At 44.1% G+C, this 17,417-nt stretch overlaps 3 protein-coding genes across 3 annotated transcripts; 1 reads left to right on the forward strand and 2 right to left on the reverse strand.

Annotated features, from left to right (window-relative positions):
- Positions 1 to 385: 385 nt before the first annotated feature.
- Positions 386 to 1,891, reverse strand: LOC100840986 (aquaporin NIP1-4). Its single transcript, XM_003560625.3, has 4 exons — positions 1,606 to 1,891; positions 1,280 to 1,504; positions 996 to 1,193; positions 386 to 919 (listed from the first exon to the last, which is right to left on the reverse strand). The coding sequence occupies exons 1-4, from the start codon at positions 1,762 to 1,764 to the stop codon at positions 653 to 655; spliced, it is 849 nt and encodes a 282-aa protein (XP_003560673.2). The 5' UTR covers positions 1,765 to 1,891; the 3' UTR covers positions 386 to 652.
- Positions 1,892 to 4,772: 2,881 nt separating this feature from the next.
- On the forward strand, positions 4,773 to 9,774 carry LOC100823549. Its single transcript, XM_003563725.4, has 5 exons — positions 4,773 to 5,113; positions 5,772 to 6,635; positions 7,675 to 7,875; positions 7,967 to 8,162; positions 9,286 to 9,774. The coding sequence occupies exons 1-5, from the start codon at positions 4,982 to 4,984 to the stop codon at positions 9,465 to 9,467; spliced, it is 1,575 nt and encodes a 524-aa protein (XP_003563773.1). The 5' UTR covers positions 4,773 to 4,981; the 3' UTR covers positions 9,468 to 9,774.
- Positions 9,775 to 10,608: 834 nt separating this feature from the next.
- Positions 10,609 to 14,040, reverse strand: LOC100823855 (protein BZR1 homolog 3). The gene is made up of 2 exons (XM_003563726.4): positions 13,597 to 14,040; positions 10,609 to 11,902 (listed from the first exon to the last, which is right to left on the reverse strand). The coding sequence occupies exons 1-2, from the start codon at positions 13,846 to 13,848 to the stop codon at positions 11,087 to 11,089; spliced, it is 1,068 nt and encodes a 355-aa protein (XP_003563774.1). The 5' UTR covers positions 13,849 to 14,040; the 3' UTR covers positions 10,609 to 11,086.
- Positions 14,041 to 17,417: the final 3,377 nt, after the last annotated feature.

Here is a 17,417-nt window from a genome sequence, read left to right on the forward strand (position 1 = left end):
TCCCACTTGAAACTTGGTAGCTTTTGAGATGTTCGTGCAATCCCACATGATCGACCTTTCTCCGATGGATAGCTTGTGCACAATGTTGCCATTTTGGCTGGAGAATCAGGCTCACATCTCTGAAGTACAAGAAACTATAGTTAAGAAGCACGAGTTATGTGTGTGTGATTCTGCCTCGTGAGGTGTCGACAACACATATCGATCTGATGGTGCTCTGCAACATGATAGATGTTTCTGCTAGCTAGTGGATGTCCGATGTTGAAATTTACGCACCGACTTGCCATGGAGAAATCTGTAGGCATGCAGGGGTTTTCATGTAGCTCATCAAACAAATTAAAGTAGATTTCTCCATGTGGCTACAAAAGCTCAAATTCGTGTAAAGCAGAGTTGTTTAAACCAGTACATATATAAACCGTTTACAGCCCAGCTAGCCGTAAAACAGTACAGGACCGGCTACATACATGTCAGCTATATATATCATCTCACTAATTAATAATCACTACATACACATAATTAAGTATCCATATATACTTCCTCCGTAAGTACGTAGATCGATAATATCTAAGGCTAGATAGGCTAGGAAATGCATGGTCCAATTATTTTCTCCTTAATTTCTTGGACGGGTCGATCGGTCCGCAGGTACAGTTCTTTCCTAGGCTGCCCTGTCCGTGCTCTTGGCGACGTCGCTTAGTACTGCAGCAGGCTTGTCGGTGTAGCGCATGAGGTTGTAAGCCCACGCCCCAGCCGCCCCGCCGGCGAATGGCCCCAGGATGTACACCCACAGCGACGTGTACTTGCCCCCCACCAGCGCCGGCCCGATGCTCCTCGCCGGGTTCATCGATGCTCCCGTCACCGGACCGGAGAAGAGCGCGTTAAGCGTGATGGTTGCGCCCACGGCCACCCCGGCCATGGATCCCACCTGCATGCGCAAAATCGACATATACGGTGTAAGTACGTGCAGATCGAGCAAAACCTGGGCGGATCCATGTACGTACCGCTCTGTCGTCTGTTGCGACTGCCATGACGACGAAGACGAGGTAGAAAGTGGTGGTGAACTCCGTGACGAGCGACTGGATGTTGGAGCCCGTGGGCGCCGTGACCGGGACGAACTCGTGCCGCCCGCCGAACATCAGCCGCAGCACCACGCTCACGATTATCGCCGCGAACACCTGCACCAGCATGTACGCCGGCACCTGCATGTATGCATCCAACAAACGTACGTAATTACTTGGCGAATCTTGACGATGCTTATATGTAAGATCGGATAATTGTTACTTACCCGCTTCCAGGGCATCCGGCCGGCGATGGCGAAGCCGAGGGAGACGGCGGGGTTCATGTGTGCGCCGGAGATGTGGCCGACGGTGTAGATCATGACCATGACTGCCAACCCCCACACCATGGTGATCCCAGGGAACGTCAGCGCGCCGTCCTTCTCGTTGTTCACCACGATGGCGCCCATTCCGGCGAACAACAAGAAGTATGTCGAGAAAAACTCGGCGAGGAGCTACACGTCGCACCAACATGCATATATGGATCATAACCAAACACACAAGAACAGAGCATGAATGTATAGATACCACGCGAAACAACTATAAGCTCACGTACCATCTGCAGGAAAGGAACAGAAACGGGCATGCCACAAAGCCCGTCCTGCTCAGGCTCGTCGTGGTCATACACCTCTTTCTCCTTCCTCCCATCCTCCACGGAGAAATCATTCATCGACACTGACCCGTTCGTGTAAGAATCGTCTTCCCTCCGTGCCATTTCTCCCTAGATCGTTCCCTGGTACACACTCCAAGTGACAAATCCAGGCAGAAACAGAGAAATGGCAAGAGGGGCCGGGTAGTTAGGACACTGAGCAACACCGGTATATATACACACAATCAGCAGTCAACCGGCGTTCTGATCAATTCTTCATATACTATTATAACCATCGGCTTGTTTTGCTCCACCATGATATGTCTCTTCCTTCCCCTTCGTCTCGGATTTGCCGAGACTGATAATATACAAGAGTTACGTTGCTATTCTAGGTATTAGTTTCAGAACAGTTTTGCAGATAAAAACTGTAGAAGATTCACCCGAGATCGACGTCGGTCGAGGTGAAGAAGGTGGTACCTAGATTATTAGATTTGCATCGGACAAATTGAAAGGACACAACCGAGAACTCCGAGAAGCCACCATCAGCTGGTGCATCATCAAGATCGGCAAAGACATGCAGACATACAGTTCTTACTTCTTAGGTTTACGCGACAGTTGATGGAGACGCGCGTAATGTCTCAGCGTTACCACGTACGCGTGCCAACGGAATATTTCAGGCCATGCATCTCCTATGTTGGTCGTTGGACAACCTCGTTGTGCTTATCCAAGTCACCAAGGGATCGATGATACGAAATGTAGCAATGGGACGATAGTAAGCTTAGGTTTCTTTTGCGCTTTTGCTATTCTACAGTCCACTATTGGACAATTCTTTAACACCAGGGATTATTTTTTCTATGAAGCTATAGAATCTATCTTGAATGTTACTGATTGTCACGTTAGAAAAATACGAACCGATAATTTGTTTTCTTGTAACTTTTATCGTAGTAATTGCTTCGTCTTCTTTTTTAGATATTGTAGTAATTGCTATTGTTAGGGCCCTTGGGATTGCTACAACGGGCCAGCAGTCATGGGCCTGGCCCAACAAAAATAACTAGCCATGTTAAAAAAAGGCTTGAATGGGACTTTCTATCTTCTCTTCCACCTCTGATTCTTGCTTTTGTGATGATCAATTATTCTATCTAGTGAGTCATTGGTGTTTGGATTGTTAAGTACCAGAGTCACCCTTCCGCCCCCAAAATTCCACCCACCCATCATCCACCCCTGTTTGATAAAATGTCCATGCAACCGGGGTTCTTAGCTCTAGTTCTTAGTATGTTGTTAGTAGCGCGATTTGCCTAGATGCTCTCTTACACCATCTCATCATCCCTATGGCGTGGAGCAGGAGGATATTTAGAGAACCATGTGTTGCCACAGATGTGAGGTTCGGTTCAAGGTGTGTGATAGCGCAAGCTTTACAGACTAGGACGGTCGCTTCATCTACTAAAGATGTTGTTGACTGAGTTTCTAGAGAGATTTGACGGACGTGGCAAACCCAACCTTTACTGCAGCCATGCCTGCCACTTCAACTGCATATCATCGACGCCCTCCACCCTCTTCAACTCCCCCATCCACAACGCACTCGCTCCGGGTGCCTCCCATGAGTTTGCTATCCCATTGTGATGGGCAACGACAATATGCCACTGCCTCTTTCCACCGCAGACAACACCAACACCTAGCGGGAAGTTGTTCCTGAATTGGAAGCTACGACACTAGGGTGGGATGCCATGTTCCGTGAAAATGTTGGCAAGGATGGAAAATATGCCCTCCACCTCCTCTGATGAGGAACGTGGAGACATCACAACTCTGTCAGAGGACCTGGATATCTCCATCCGACTTCAAGCGACTATGGCTGCCCTCGTGGTGAGCAGTACCAACCTCGAAGTGGTGACGCCCACCATTGTTTTATGGGATACCATGATCACATCGCTAGCATACCGACAACCACAGGCACCCCAGTAGCCGCACTGACAATGTCCATGGCCTGTGGTGAGGTCACCACTTGACTCGTCCTCAAGAACAATGTTGGCCGGAGTGGCGCTTCATGTGACGACAACCCCATCGGTGCTGCCACCCTCTGCGACGAGCATGCATGTAATCATCCCAACGACCGGTGTGCAGGTTGGCTACTACACAGAATCACCCACGTTGCCTGCGAAATACTCGACAAATTACGGCACGTACCATCATATCATTACCCCAAACTCCAATCTATGACATGGTCTTGTTCTACTATTTCCATCGGCCGCATCAACACTTGTCACCGCCTTGAGTAAGAAATCTTGAACCGACACTTACATGTGGTCTACGGCCTGCCATAAACCTTCAATCCACTTAAATGTGGTCTACAGCCTGCCATAAACCTTCAATCCACTTAAATGTGGTCTACGGCTTGAACAGTCGATTGAAGTGTGCATTGTGTCTTGATGTCGATTTCACATACACTTTCGGCATTGGCTGCCAACAATTATGTCTTATAGTTCCATTTGAAAATGCTCTTTATGCATACCACCCAATTGTCTTTTTGCACAATCTCTCCCTTTCCGGAGATTACTACACTACAGTTTCAAATTATACTCCTTTTGCAAGCATTCTCTAATCGCCTTTGCTTTTTTTTTGCGAAGAACTCTAATCGCCTTTGCTGTAAGGACCATGTCCTATTTTGCGCTATCTGCAATCCACTCATTATTTGCCATTCTTCCTTTCTCTTTGCCTATGTAAATGCAAGATCCATTTGCAAATCCATATCTATTTGATTCCAAGACTTCTCAAAAATGTAGAAATAGAAAAAAAATATAGAGATAAATAAGATAGAAGAGAACCTGTGAAGAACCCGTGAATTTTATAGCCCTCGGTGTCCGGTTCACAAGAATATAAATCACACAAGAATTCTTCTTTTAGAGATACGGAGGGGGATGACACAAGAATTCTAATACTAGATCACATTTGAACAAAAGTTTGAACTATCAGGAAAGGTACGGTTATTATGCCTGTAGATTCTCCGTCTCATTTGAGTCCACCAATGATTGACACCGTACAGGAAAGAAAATACCCCGCACCCATCAGAAATAAATAAATAAATAAAAACACCATAATGAGAGGGCTTGACGCAATAGGCACATACACAATTGTTTTTGGCTTTTGACATGACACGCATAGACAATTGTTGTAGTTTACACGTTCCCGCAGAATTTAACTTGTGCCTCCCGTCTTCCTTCCAGCTTCCAACTCGTCATCTTCCTCACGAAATCCAAAAAGCCCCAACTCGTAACTCGTAAGCCTTCGCCGGAATCCTACCGAACACCCACGCCATCGATCCATCCCCAAGACGCTGATCCTCCGCGGTATGGAGGGGGCCGATCACCTGTACCCTTCGATCGAGCCGTACGACCTCGAGCCCCCGCAGGTCGGCATCGCCGCCGCCGGCGAGACTAGGGTTTGCGACCAGACGGTGAGGTGGGACGAGGAGCCGAAGGAGGTAATTGAGCTTCCCCTCTTCGATTCATCCTATGTTGAGTTCTCTTTGTCCGTAGATTGGAATAGCTGAGCTGCGTTATGGAAATTATATTGTATTTAGATAATTGGAGAATTTCTTTTCTGATTAGCAGTAGCTATTGGCACATTAATGCCTGTAAGGATTATTGCGTTTGGGTGCTTAGGATCAAGGGTCAGAACACGCCGTGGAATGCTGGGGAGTTTTTAGGAGGGTAGCTGTTTTGCATACTGTTGCCGGTTTAGAGGATTGCAGTTCAAGAAATTCTCACCTTTGCACCTCCGTTTTTTGTCCGAATTCTGTGTTGACTGTAGTATGAAAGGTTACCATCTGGACAGACACACAAAATGCGTCTTTTCCAAGCACTTTACAGACGGTTGTGTATGTGTGTTAGTATGCGCTGGTGAGCAGTATATTAAATGCATATGCCACTTTACAAGGAAACTTAGGGAGATAAACTTATTATCTTCTATGTTTAGAAGCATGAGATGCATACTTTGGAAATGCATGCCTTACCATGATCAATGAGTAGAATTTTCTTACAATTACTTTCTCGAATTTATGTGCAAAATTTATTTCTTATCTAAGTGTTATCGTGCACTTATCCAACATATTTTTGGCTGTGATTTCTTCTGAAAATCAGGGAACCCACCTATTTGAGCAAGGAACAAAAGATAATCCTGACACAAATAATGTGGAAGATTGCCTTGGTGGTGTCGATATTTATGAGTGCAATGATGAAACAATTACCATGAAGGAATATGGAGAAGACATCTCTCCTGATTGCACACTTCGTGAACAAATTGGCATCTGGATACCTCCTTCTGTTCCACCGATGATAAAACATGACCATGAGGAGTGGCAAAAGGGCTTTGGCTCAAACGGTGGTTACTTCCCAGAAGAAGAATATCAATGGGATATAGATGAAGAAATTAGAGAGATGACAATGTGGGATGTGTTTGCCGAGATGGCTGTCGCTGGCAAGGATAAATTAATATCTATTGCATCATATGATTTTGGGAGGCATAGCATGTCCCTAATTTCACATTTTCTTCTTCAAGCGGCTTTGGAGGATGAAGCTCGAACACTTGCAGAGGCCAGTGCTGGCTCTGAACATGCTCTCCTTGAGGCAGAACCGACAAAGTGGTTGCCTGATAGTGCTGCTTCCTCTTGCATGCTTTGTGGAGCACGTTTTCATCCCATAATCTGCACACGCCATCACTGTCGATTTTGTGGTGGGATATTTTGTGGTGGCTGTTCAAAGGGTAGAAGCTTGATGCCTCCAAAATTCGGAACTTCAGATCCTCAGAGGGTCTGTGATGTTTGTGGAGTACGTCTTGAGTGTATTCAGCCTCGTTTGATGAACAAGATCAGCCGTGCTTGTCAACTTCCGACCAAGGATTTGACAGATCTCAGCACTTTGAGGTCGTGGATAAACATCCCGTGGGCACACACAATGGAGTATGAGATATACAAGGCTGCAAATTCCATACATGGGTATTGTAAGGTATGCCTAGTCACTGTTTTAGTACCTTCTAATATTCAATAATTGATTGCTCATTATTCCTTTTTGTCTGTGTTCTCTTGTATCAACTTCTTCTAAGAAACCATAGTTATGTAATGTGCCTTTGTTTTCTTTTCAAATACCAAATGCCAGTTTACACACTATATATCCTGTTACATCTTACATCAGTCCACCCTGCTAATGTCTAGCTCTCTAGGAACTTGAAGCATCCAAAAGTGAACCATGGTTTTATAATCCAACCCATTTCAACAGTTGGGGTCGAGATAATAGCAATTACTAGGTATTAGCCCTGTGGGTTTGTTCCATTTTGACTCTATGTTAGTATCTGTGCCACAGTAATATATAGCCCAAGTTCTTGCCAACCCAGTCACGTTATTTCAAAGGAAACTGTAAGGGAAGCCGTGACAGTATAAATAAGAACAGGAATGTGTGTCCCTGAAGACTTGAACCCAGGTAGTGGGATCTTACATCTACTGCCCCAAACCGAGTGAGCTAGGCTCACTTCCTTTCCTGTTACACTAAACAATATTGGTTTCATTGGCCTAGCCTGTCCTGTGTGAGTGTATTTATGATAAAATTGTGTATCCACAAGGTAAAAGTTTCTACATTCATGCTTACCTAGTGTTAGTCAGAGATATGACATGTCGCATGTACACCACTTTGTCGAAGCCCCCCCCCCCCCCCCTTTTTTTTTTTGTTGAACCCACCTATTTTTGTCGAAGCCCTTTGTGATATGAAATGTATCCATTCCTTTCATTATTTTGTAGCATTAATTGTAAACCATTCTTCTTTATAGACTAAACTAAGTTGCACCAAATGCTACTGCTAAAGTATCAAATATATCTTTCCAGTGTTTACTGTTTGTAGAATTTAGGTTACATTAGCTGATAATATGTTCATAAAATTTGCGTCTGCATTATGGTTTTAGAACTTGTTTGTGCCAACTGCTTGTTCAGTCAGTCATATGGGATCAACTAGAGCACTACTCATCATAGTTTCTATCTTTCAATGTAATGTTCAGATTGGAAAGCTGAATCCAGAGAAGTCGATCCCTGATTCGATTCTTAGACAAGCAAAAGGGCTTGCTATAATTACTGTGGTGAAGGTTGGAGTGATGATCACATACAAAATTGGCACTGGGCTTGTTATTGCTCGCAGAGCTGATGGTTCCTGGTCCCCTCCTTCAGCCATATCTACTTGTGGTATTGGATATGGAGCTCAGGTCAGTGACCTCTCAAGTGTTCTATTTTCATGAAAGAAGCTTGTTTAAGACCTGATAACACATGAAATTATTCTCATACTATACCTTTCAGGCTGGAGGGGAGTTAGCTGACTTCATTATTGTTCTGAGGAACACTGATGCCATCAAAACATTCAGTGGAAATGCACATCTGTCAGTTGGAGCTGGTATTGGTGCTTCTGCTGCTCATCTTGGACGGGTGGCGGAGGCTGATTTTCGTGCTGGTGATGGTGGTTATGCTGCCTGTTACACATACAGTTGTAGTAAAGGTATGGTTTGAGAGCTAAACAGGATTCAACTTCTTTCTTTCCATTACCTCTTCATATTTGTTGCATAGAATATTATTCAAATTTCTTGATTCTGTTCAGCAGTCAGGGGTGGGGTGGGAGTGGTGGGGATAAATAAGTACCAGACAGTTAGTGGAATAGATGCTAGGTCCAGTTATTCTGACTTTTGAATGATTCACATTAATCTCGGCGTGTCTCATTATTGACTGATCTCCTTATTTCACATTAAACTTTGAATTTTTTATTCCACCAGGTTGGCATGTTTCCAGCCAGTTCTAATAGGTTACCTGGTTAGTTTTGGGTCAAGCAGTCGTTGCCACATCTGTGCTGTTGTGACAGCTAACTTTCAGAACTCAGGGACTAGTCACATTCTGTACTCTACTCTGAGTTCTAAGATTATTATGATTTGGCATGAATATCTTCTGGTTGTGGAAGTAGTTTGCTTTTTAAACACATATACCCAGCATTTGTAAATACTCTTGCTAGCTATGGTATTCTTGATTTAGCCATGAAGTGATATGCCGTGGTCTCATGCCTGGTTATGGATAACTCCTATGACCATATATATACTAGAATTTCCAAGTTGTACTTCTGGGCAGGTAAATAGAGTAAAATCGTGATGGTCAGTTATTGCAGCTGGAGTTACTAGCTTCGTAGTGTTGCGTCTAGATAATTTGATAAAATCAACATGTGGTAGTGAAGTGTCTGAGACTCTTAGGAGTAAAAGCATTACTGATCAAGTGTGTTTGTGTATCTTTACGTTGCTCATATCTGACATGTTAAACGAAAAAGATGCAATTAAATTCTGAGTCACATTATTAGTACCAAGTGTATAACAAGATCCTACTGAAAACAGTTGTAGAACCATTGAGCATACTGCAGCATATATCACCTCTTATGGTCTCAGTTAGATGTATATTGATGTCCATCCGAGCGAAGTTCTTTTTTTCTTTCTAATGTCTGTTTGGAATGTTAAGTTATATACCATCAATATCAATGATGGTACTCTGCTCTATTTTGTGGGACCTGTTAAACTCTTAATCAGTCATCTGCAATTACTGTTTCACTGGCTTCCATTTTTTGAAATTTGTACTTCCTCTGACAGGTGCCTTTGTCGGATGTGCGCTCAATGGAAGCCTGGTATCAACTCGAAACTCAGAAAATGCCCGATTTTATGGTGGTCCAATTAAGGCATCAGAAATCCTTCTTGGTTCACTGGCAAAGCCACCTGCCGCCGCCACTCTCTATAAAGCTCTGTCCATACTATTTGAGAAAATAAAAATTTAATCATTGTCTTTATGTTTCTGGCACACATTGTGTCACCTGTTCAGTACACTTCGGGCTTCGGTACCTCTAGGTAATTTGCTCTGCATTCTTTGCTTATTCCTGGATGGCAGTTAAGCAATTGTACAGTTTGCCATTCATTGGTACATCACAAACTACTTTGTAAATGTTGTATATATAATTGCCATTGCACGAGAAATGAGCAGAAAAAACATGTTCTTAAAGTTTACCTTTGAACCTTGTCTGGCATCATATATCATTGTAACGTGAGTCAAAACTCTGCCCTATTTTCACCTAGAACTTCTGCAAATTGCCAGCTTGCCGCAGCTCAGTTTTTTATGTATATATACTCCCTCCGGCCCATAATTCTTGTCACTGTTTTAGTACAAAATTGAACTAAAACAGCGGCAAGAATTATGGGACTGAGGGAGTACTTATTAATATGTAAATGTCATCTCCTTGGATGATTGTTCTTTATGTTCCTGCCTGAGGGGTTGTGGACCATTTGTACAGATCATAGGAAGTATAACAAAAGGCTCTAAAGCTTAATTGAAAGTGACTATCTTTTGTACCATTGTGAAACCTGTGATGAAGTAATTATTTTGTTCTGGCGGTGGTACCGTACAATATTCAGTGTGCGAATGTCATTTTCCGACCAAACTTTAATATGACGGCAACAAACCATATGCTGCATATTCTACATGAGACCTTTCTTGCGGGCCTTTTTAAGTTCACTGCTGCTGACCAATTTTGTGCAAATATCTGCTCCATCATGAGGCATGGAGCATGGACGCTAGTTTGCTACCCAGATTTTGATTCCATGTACTGGGATCAAGTTGGTCGTATTATCACAAACGCCACTCACACTCCGCAAAAGTTAGCATATTGTTTTATCGTTGTTTCTTCATCTCAAAGCAAATCACTCTAGAGCTTCCGAGCATCGTATAATTCTGACAATACCTGTATAGTTATCTTAAGATACAACTTAGTGGACGTGAAGAGCAATGACTAACTGACGCCCTCATAAATTGCAAATAATAACTTGTTAAGAATCAACCGAATTGAATCATAGTCGTTAGGAGAAAAACTATAACCGCATAAGTTCATTGTTTCGCTGATTCTGAAATGGGTGAACAAAAGGAACTTGTCGAAACTTTAATGAGCGGAGGCACAACAAACCAATGAATGATCCACGTACAATGTACATACACTTCTGTCAGAAGTACAGGGACAACAGTCATATCAAGGACAGCTGAACCTGTTTATAAGAGCACATGAATGCAACAAGACGTGCAGCTAGATGTTAACTGATCCCCACAATTTCAACATGCCTAAGGTGTCCAGCAAGCATACATTTTCTTTGCCAATTTTCATCTTTCCATTTCTTAAGAAAAAAAGGAAATAAAGAAATATAAAAAGAAGCCAACAAGTTGCACAAGCTAAAATAAGTCCAGAGCCTTGAAAGAGGATGGATATCATCGGCAGAGGACCCCGATACGTGCCCTGAACTCCCTTCTCTCTTTCTACAAACCCTGAACTGATAAAACAGAAGAGCACCGCCCAAATAAATATGAAGAATAAACCCAGGCGAACAACAGATAAGGTAGTAGTATGATCAGGAGTCAGGAGGGATCTCCACGAGTCATTGAGCTCCCAAGGGTCAGCTCAAGCTCGTCCGAGGCACATTCCTCGTGTATCCGTTCCCCTTCCCATGCCTTCACCAGTCCAGGTGATTCATTATTGCCATTGCTGCTGCTCCCAAAGGCAAAATCATCCGTGGCACCATCAGCCATCTGAACATCGTGATGAGTCGGTGCGCCACCCATTACTGGGGAACATGTTCCGCTCTGTCCAGGGGTGCACACTCTTGAGGTACTGGCAAGAGCCTCTTTGAAAATCCCAAAAGGATTATGTGAAACAAGGTTGTATGTTGGTGACGAGGGTCCAGCAGATGATATTTGGAACCCTGCTAGCCATGCTGGATCTGGAGCAATGTGGTGACCAGGACTTGGCGGTGTGGAGTTCGGAAGAGAGGTATAATTTGCTCCGGCCCATGGTGGCTGAACACTTTGGTTCTCCCAATCAGTCTTGATGCGAGGCGTATGAGTTGGGGAGCTGGATGGAGGTGTGACTGGAGCACTAATGGAACCTCCATTGAAATAGAGATGGTGAAGCTGTGGGAACTTCGAAGAGGATGCAAATGAAGGATTTGACGAAAGATTCTTCAGCCAAGGGATAAGGGAGCTCCCCTCGACACCACCAATCAAGTTGTTTCCACCAAGAGTGATATGCGAAGATGATCCAGAGCTCGGAAAGGAGGAGGATGCAGGGCTTGGATTGTATGAGGCCCGTGGACTAGGTTGATATGAAGAGCAGGGGCTTGGCGAAGCAGACCTTCCAAGTGGATCATGGCGTGCTTGTGGAGGTGGTTTACATCCCTGAAATATGAACAAATAGACAGTTAAGTATGCAATTCCTTCCATTAAAAGATATACGTGCCAGTGGACAACAACTATAAAGCTGAGAATGATTTATTTTTTTACCAGAACGGGAATTTCCAGAATCCAGGTAGTTTCTTATCCAGAAATATGAGCACAAATTGAACAATGTGCCAACTTCGAACCATAACACATGATGAGTGCATATACGATCAATTATTTCGTTGTTTGTAAACAACACGCTATACGGAAGCAACTTCAAAGAAACACTGAAATCTATACAGAAGCAACTTCAAAGAAACTTTGTAATAGCATTATGTGGTTTCACGCTTCTCACATTTTGACCTTTTTTTAACATTAATGGATTACGGCCTTGATGGACTACACTATCTGTTAATCAAAGAATTCGTGAAATATCTGATTTTGTTGCTGAAAGCAATGGTTACCGCACATGCACAAGGCAGAAAGATGACGCGAGAACATCAATTTTCAGATTAACTGTGTACATCTTGTACTGTGATCTGTGGTTTTCAAATGTGAAACTTTTCTTCTACATCGATTTACCAGGATGTAAGTATGTAGTAATCCGGCATGGTCATGTTTGTCTATCACACTCTCCTAAAAAAATGTTGTTTGTCTACCAAACCACTAAAATTAACCTTAACAACTGACATAGCAGCTTTGAAGTTTGAACTATCCAACAGAAATGTGGCAATTTCCACGAAAAACTTATGAAGTGTAACTTCCTAAAATTTGCAGGAAACTGTAAAATACTTCTACTGGCGAAAATGTTCTGAGCGAGCAAAACAGGGCATCCCAAGAAAACCACCTCCGCCCCTACATTGAAATGTTGGGGGCAAAAAAAAAACACAATCTTTTCAGTCTCCTAGTTCTAGTTCTAGAACATTCTCTTGCTCCTTTTTGTGGCGAAATCCTAACTCGAGAGGTTGCCAACTGAGGAAGCCACATCGCATTCCCCATTCCTAAATCTAGCTTCCATTCCCCTGACTTGGCAACAAAACCAAGCATATCTCATGGAGCAATACAGTTCAAGGCTTTTTCTTCTATCTACCTTTTTGAGAAACCCGGAGCCTAGAAGTTGCTAAACCAAGGAAGCCATATTACATTCCCCATTCTTTTTTTCCGAAAAAGGGGAGCTCCCCGGCCTCTGCATCGAAGCGATGCACACAGCCAATTTACATTCCCCATTCTACAATCGTTCTAATGCCCTGACTGGGCAACAGAACAGGCCAAATCCCAAATAAACTGAGCGTCGACCAAGGAACAACGCATCCCAAAGCTAAGAAGAACTAGCTCCAGAACCATCAGCCTTGATGGGTTGCTCATTGCACATGGCGCATGCAAGAACAATCCTCTAAAAGAAGCAGAATCCCATATTGCATTCTCATTCCTCAACCAAGCGGAGTCCCTGAGCTCCGATGAGAACCGCCCAAATCCCAGCAAAACCGAGTATGATTTTCCAAAGGAAAAAAAAAAGCAGTCGGAGCAAATAAACGAACGCGCTTAATAGAAACGCGAATCGCAGTCGAGGCAAGATTTTGCTCCTGCTCCTGCGCAGCAACCAGCACACCACCTCTGGCTGACGCTCTGGACCATCTACAGGATCACGCAGAGATCGGCCGCCGGAGTGAATCGATCGAAGCCATTGAGAAGAGCCAGCTAGATCGGATTACCTTGCGATAAGTGGTGCCGTCGGGCTCGACGACCCACCCCGCCTCGTTGCAGAGCGCCTTGAGGACCTCGTTGTTGTCGCAGTGCTTGGGGAGGTTGTAGTTGCCGTAGGCCCTGAGGCCGGTGTAGATCTTGGCGGCGATTGCCCGGCGCCGCCGCTCCCTCCGCCGGTTGTTCTCCCGCTCCCTCCACGTCGGCACCCTCGTGCCCCCAAGGCCGCCGCCGCCACTCTCTCCCCCGGCCCCGTGTGTCATCGGCACGCCCGCCGGAGACCCCCGCCGGCGCTGGATCTGCGAGGGGCTCGGGATTTGATTGATGTGTTTGCTTCGCTGTTTCTTGCGGCCGCTGCTTTCTCTCTCGCTGGATTGTTTCCTGGGTTTGTTTAGTATTTGTGAGAAGGAAGAAGAGGAAGGAGGAATTAGCAGTCTGAACGCAGCTGCTGCTACTGCCGCTGCTCAGCTCGCGAGTGGGAAATGTCACGCTTCGAGAGTTACCGTTTACCACCAGCGTCTTCCCGTTTTACCCCCCACCCTGCGTTACAGTAATTCTGGATTCTGCATGATCGCTATATCGAAACCTGCAATACCAAATCAATATAATTAGATTGATTATCCCCCGCAAAAAAGAAGATTGATTATAAATATTTTTACTATGTATTGATTCAGTATCATAGGTGTTGTTAAACTTTTTATAAGTTTGGAGTTTAACACATAACAAATTAAAATACCTAAGTTGCTAGAGCTATCCATGTTCAAATTTAAGAGACAAAAAATATGTAATACTTAAGACTTGTACGGTGACGTTAGTATTTTTGTAACAATGCCACATAGGATGATTCATGATGTGGAAGAGAAAAAAAAATCAAAACAAGGATGTGAGCTTTTTCTTAATTAAGAAAGATAAGACTGTTTTTCCACTGTTGTAGATTTAAACTATTTTGCCTATTTATTTAATTAGTCTTATTCACGATGTGAGCCTTTTCTTAACTAAGAAATAATCTTTTTGTAAGAAAGATAAAAAAATTCTCCATTGTAGTTGATTTAAACTTTTCCTCATATTTATTTAATTACTCTAATTCACTTTATATATTCAAGCATTAGTTGCAAGATATGACATTAAAATATAATCTACTGTGAGTATGTTTTATCTTCTTCTCTAAATATCGTGGAACACATAAAAGAAAGCATCATTCTCTACCATTCTACATGCCCTTACATCGTCTCTAATCAATTATGTTAGAATCTATAGTGAGTATATGCTTTCGGTGTGCAAGCTTTGTCACTTACTTTTCTCAATTCTAAGGGCATTCATAAAGGTAGCTGAGTATCCCGACAACGGTAAATTCACCCGTACAATTGGTTGTGTCTTAAGCTAAATCTACATGACTAGTTGGCATTACAATTTTGATGGTGGATTGGGGTAATAACCCTAATTACTCTTCGTAAAAAAGTTGAATTTCTTTTGTCTCTCTTTCACATCAACATTCTTTTATATAAGAGTCCTCTGAGAGTGGACCTTCGCGGATGTAATTCTTTGGTAAGAGTCTGACTCCTCATCAAAAGTCGTTTTTTCTTCACTACTCCCTCTCTCGCGCACAATCTTTAGTACATTGTTTTTTCTTCTTATTTGAGTACAGTGAGTTTTTTTCCGGTTTGTCGGATTTTGGAGCATAAGAATAGGAAAATTAGTGAATTAGGATGTCAAACACACTTCAATCTTTAGTATTTTCATGAGATCTCACCACCTATTATTTAGAATCCTTAGAAATCCGACACATTTGACGACAATTCTTAAAAATCTAGCAACTCAATTTCTACGATAACATCCTTTAAAATTCCTACAAACCGGAGCCCTCGATGTCGTCCCATTCCTCCGGCTGCCGTTCCGTCCTTTGTGTCCGCGGCCTGCCACGTCGCGACGGGCAGGCACGGTATTCCACGGCCTGTTGATTTCCATCGCGGTTAAGCATGAAACGGTCCCAGAGAATTCTTGCGTGCATGGGGAGGGGGACCACCCGGCGGCTGCAACGGCTTTGGGATTCGCGGCGGCACAGGCCTAGTACGTACGGCCCGTCGTCACTCGGCCAGGCAACACTGCAGTGCAGTGCGTGCCGCAGACCGCAGCGGCAGTGTAGCTCGCACAGTCACGCTGCCGGCTGGACTGACTAGCTCGCCTTTGCCTCCCGCGGCTAGCCTGCTTGCTAGGTGATGTTCGTTTCCTTCCCCTCGCTCGTCCAGGGCAGAATGAATGGGATACACGTCTGTCTGTCCGTCCGTCCGTCTCGGGGCGTTTCGTGCGCGATTTCTGGGCATCGAGCGCGGCGGACGCGGCTCGGTGTGACGCCCGTGTATACGCGTTTGCTTCAAATTTCTCTTCTTTCTTTTCTGTTTCTCGGCTTTCTGTCGTGTTGGGACTTGGAGCGGAAATCTTTGTGGCCTGGCTCTGGCCGGGTCTCGGTGCTCTCGGCCCGTGGTTTTGACTTTTCAGTTGCGTGACGGACATCGTAGTGCTCCTGGGTGCTCATGTTTTCCGCTTTCCGTCCTTCCTTTTCGTTGTTGGTATGCAATCTTTTCTTTTCTTTTTTCACTCTTTCAGCGATGGTTAACGCCCCGTGGGTTTTTAATGGGATGATCTCTGCTGATTGAGCCATTAACGAAGATAGGCCTTTGTGTGTACAAAGGGGGATTAGCCTTTTGCGAGTAGAGGTGTCGTGTCTGTTCATCTGTGCTGTCTTCGTTATCTTACCAAAAAATGGGGTGTACCCAAAAGGTAACACCCTTTCATTGATTCGGAAATGTACAATTTGAAGGAGAAAAAACGTTCTGTGATTATTGTCAATTTTAGTGCATTCAGGGTTATGGCATATTTGAGCATTTGAGCAACTTCTGAGTAGGAAAAAATAAATAAAGGGTTCAGACCAATGTTAATAGCCCTACAAATTTACCATGTCAAATTAATCTGAATATCCAACTGCATATGCACTACGGAGTAAATAAGACAAGCAGTTACGTGATGATTCAGACAGGTTGATGAATTCAAGGACCTCTTCGTCTGCATGCTACTCTAGTAGTCTAGTTACTCCACTTCACTGTCTATACTGTACTAGCTATCTCTTCTTCTATGTAGGCCAAACCTCCTGATACCACCCACACTATGTACACCTATCGTATTCACCAACCACGTGTACACTGTTTTTTCTTAATCCTCTGCCCATCTGATTAGTACTCCGCAGATGGGTGGTTGGTTCCAGGTTCCTCTCTCTCTCTCTCGCTTCCTTTCAGTCTAACGCGAATCCACTGTTTCAGCGTTGCCGCCGGCATGGCTGCTGCACCTTACCGGTCCGACCGCCTGCTGCCCCGCCCCCGCTGGCCGCTGTTTCCTCACCCCGCCCCTGCGTGCCTCGGAGCGCTCCGCCGCTGCTGTACCGCTGTTTTGCTTCCTCGCGGACGCCGGACAGAAGAAGCAGGAGCGCTTTGGGAGGCCGAATCCCTCAAGGATGGCGGCGCCCTGCGGTTTCTCTTCGAATTGAGAGGTGCATGTACTTTGATTGATCCATGAGGTACTTTGATTAATGAGATGATTGATGAGGTACTTAGAAAGGTACTGTGATTGACGAGGTACCGTGATTTTGAGTACCATCATCTACCATGGGTACATGACGAGGTGCTAGTTTTTAATAAATGTTTATGTTGTAATTTTGTCTTGGTACATGATGTACATAATTTGATCTGTCCAGGTACCTAAAAACTGTTAAGGTACATGTGATGTACCACATGATGTATTTGTATCATAATCTCATGTACACGAAATACTTAAAAACTGA

The sequence above is a fragment of the Brachypodium distachyon genome, chromosome 1 (genome assembly GCF_000005505.3).
Source record: "Brachypodium distachyon strain Bd21 chromosome 1, Brachypodium_distachyon_v3.0, whole genome shotgun sequence".
In the NCBI taxonomy this organism is placed as follows: Eukaryota; Viridiplantae; Streptophyta; class Magnoliopsida; order Poales; family Poaceae; genus Brachypodium; species Brachypodium distachyon.

Excerpts from the sequence above, each read along its gene's own strand:
- LOC100840986 (XM_003560625.3), bottom strand. The coding sequence starts at position 1,764 with ATGGCACGGAGGGAAGACGATTCTTACACGAACGGGTCAGTGTCGATG. Across the intron at positions 1,194-1,279 it reads GCCGGATGCCCTGGAAGCGG|GTGCCGGCGTACATGCTGGT; the intron begins GTAAGTAACAAT and ends GCATACATGCAG. Across the intron at positions 920-995 it reads TCGCAACAGACGACAGAGCG|GTGGGATCCATGGCCGGGGT; the intron begins GTACGTACATGG and ends TTGCGCATGCAG.
- LOC100823549 (XM_003563725.4), top strand. The coding sequence starts at position 4,982 with ATGGAGGGGGCCGATCACCTGTACCCTTCGATCGAGCCGTACGACCTC. Across the intron at positions 6,636-7,674 it reads CCATACATGGGTATTGTAAG|ATTGGAAAGCTGAATCCAGA; the intron begins GTATGCCTAGTC and ends TGTAATGTTCAG. Across the intron at positions 8,163-9,285 it reads CACATACAGTTGTAGTAAAG|GTGCCTTTGTCGGATGTGCG; the intron begins GTATGGTTTGAG and ends TTCCTCTGACAG.
- LOC100823855 (XM_003563726.4), bottom strand. The coding sequence starts at position 13,848 with ATGACACACGGGGCCGGGGGAGAGAGTGGCGGCGGCGGCCTTGGGGGC. Across the intron at positions 11,903-13,596 it reads ACGGCACCACTTATCGCAAG|GGATGTAAACCACCTCCACA; the intron begins GTAATCCGATCT and ends TTCATATTTCAG.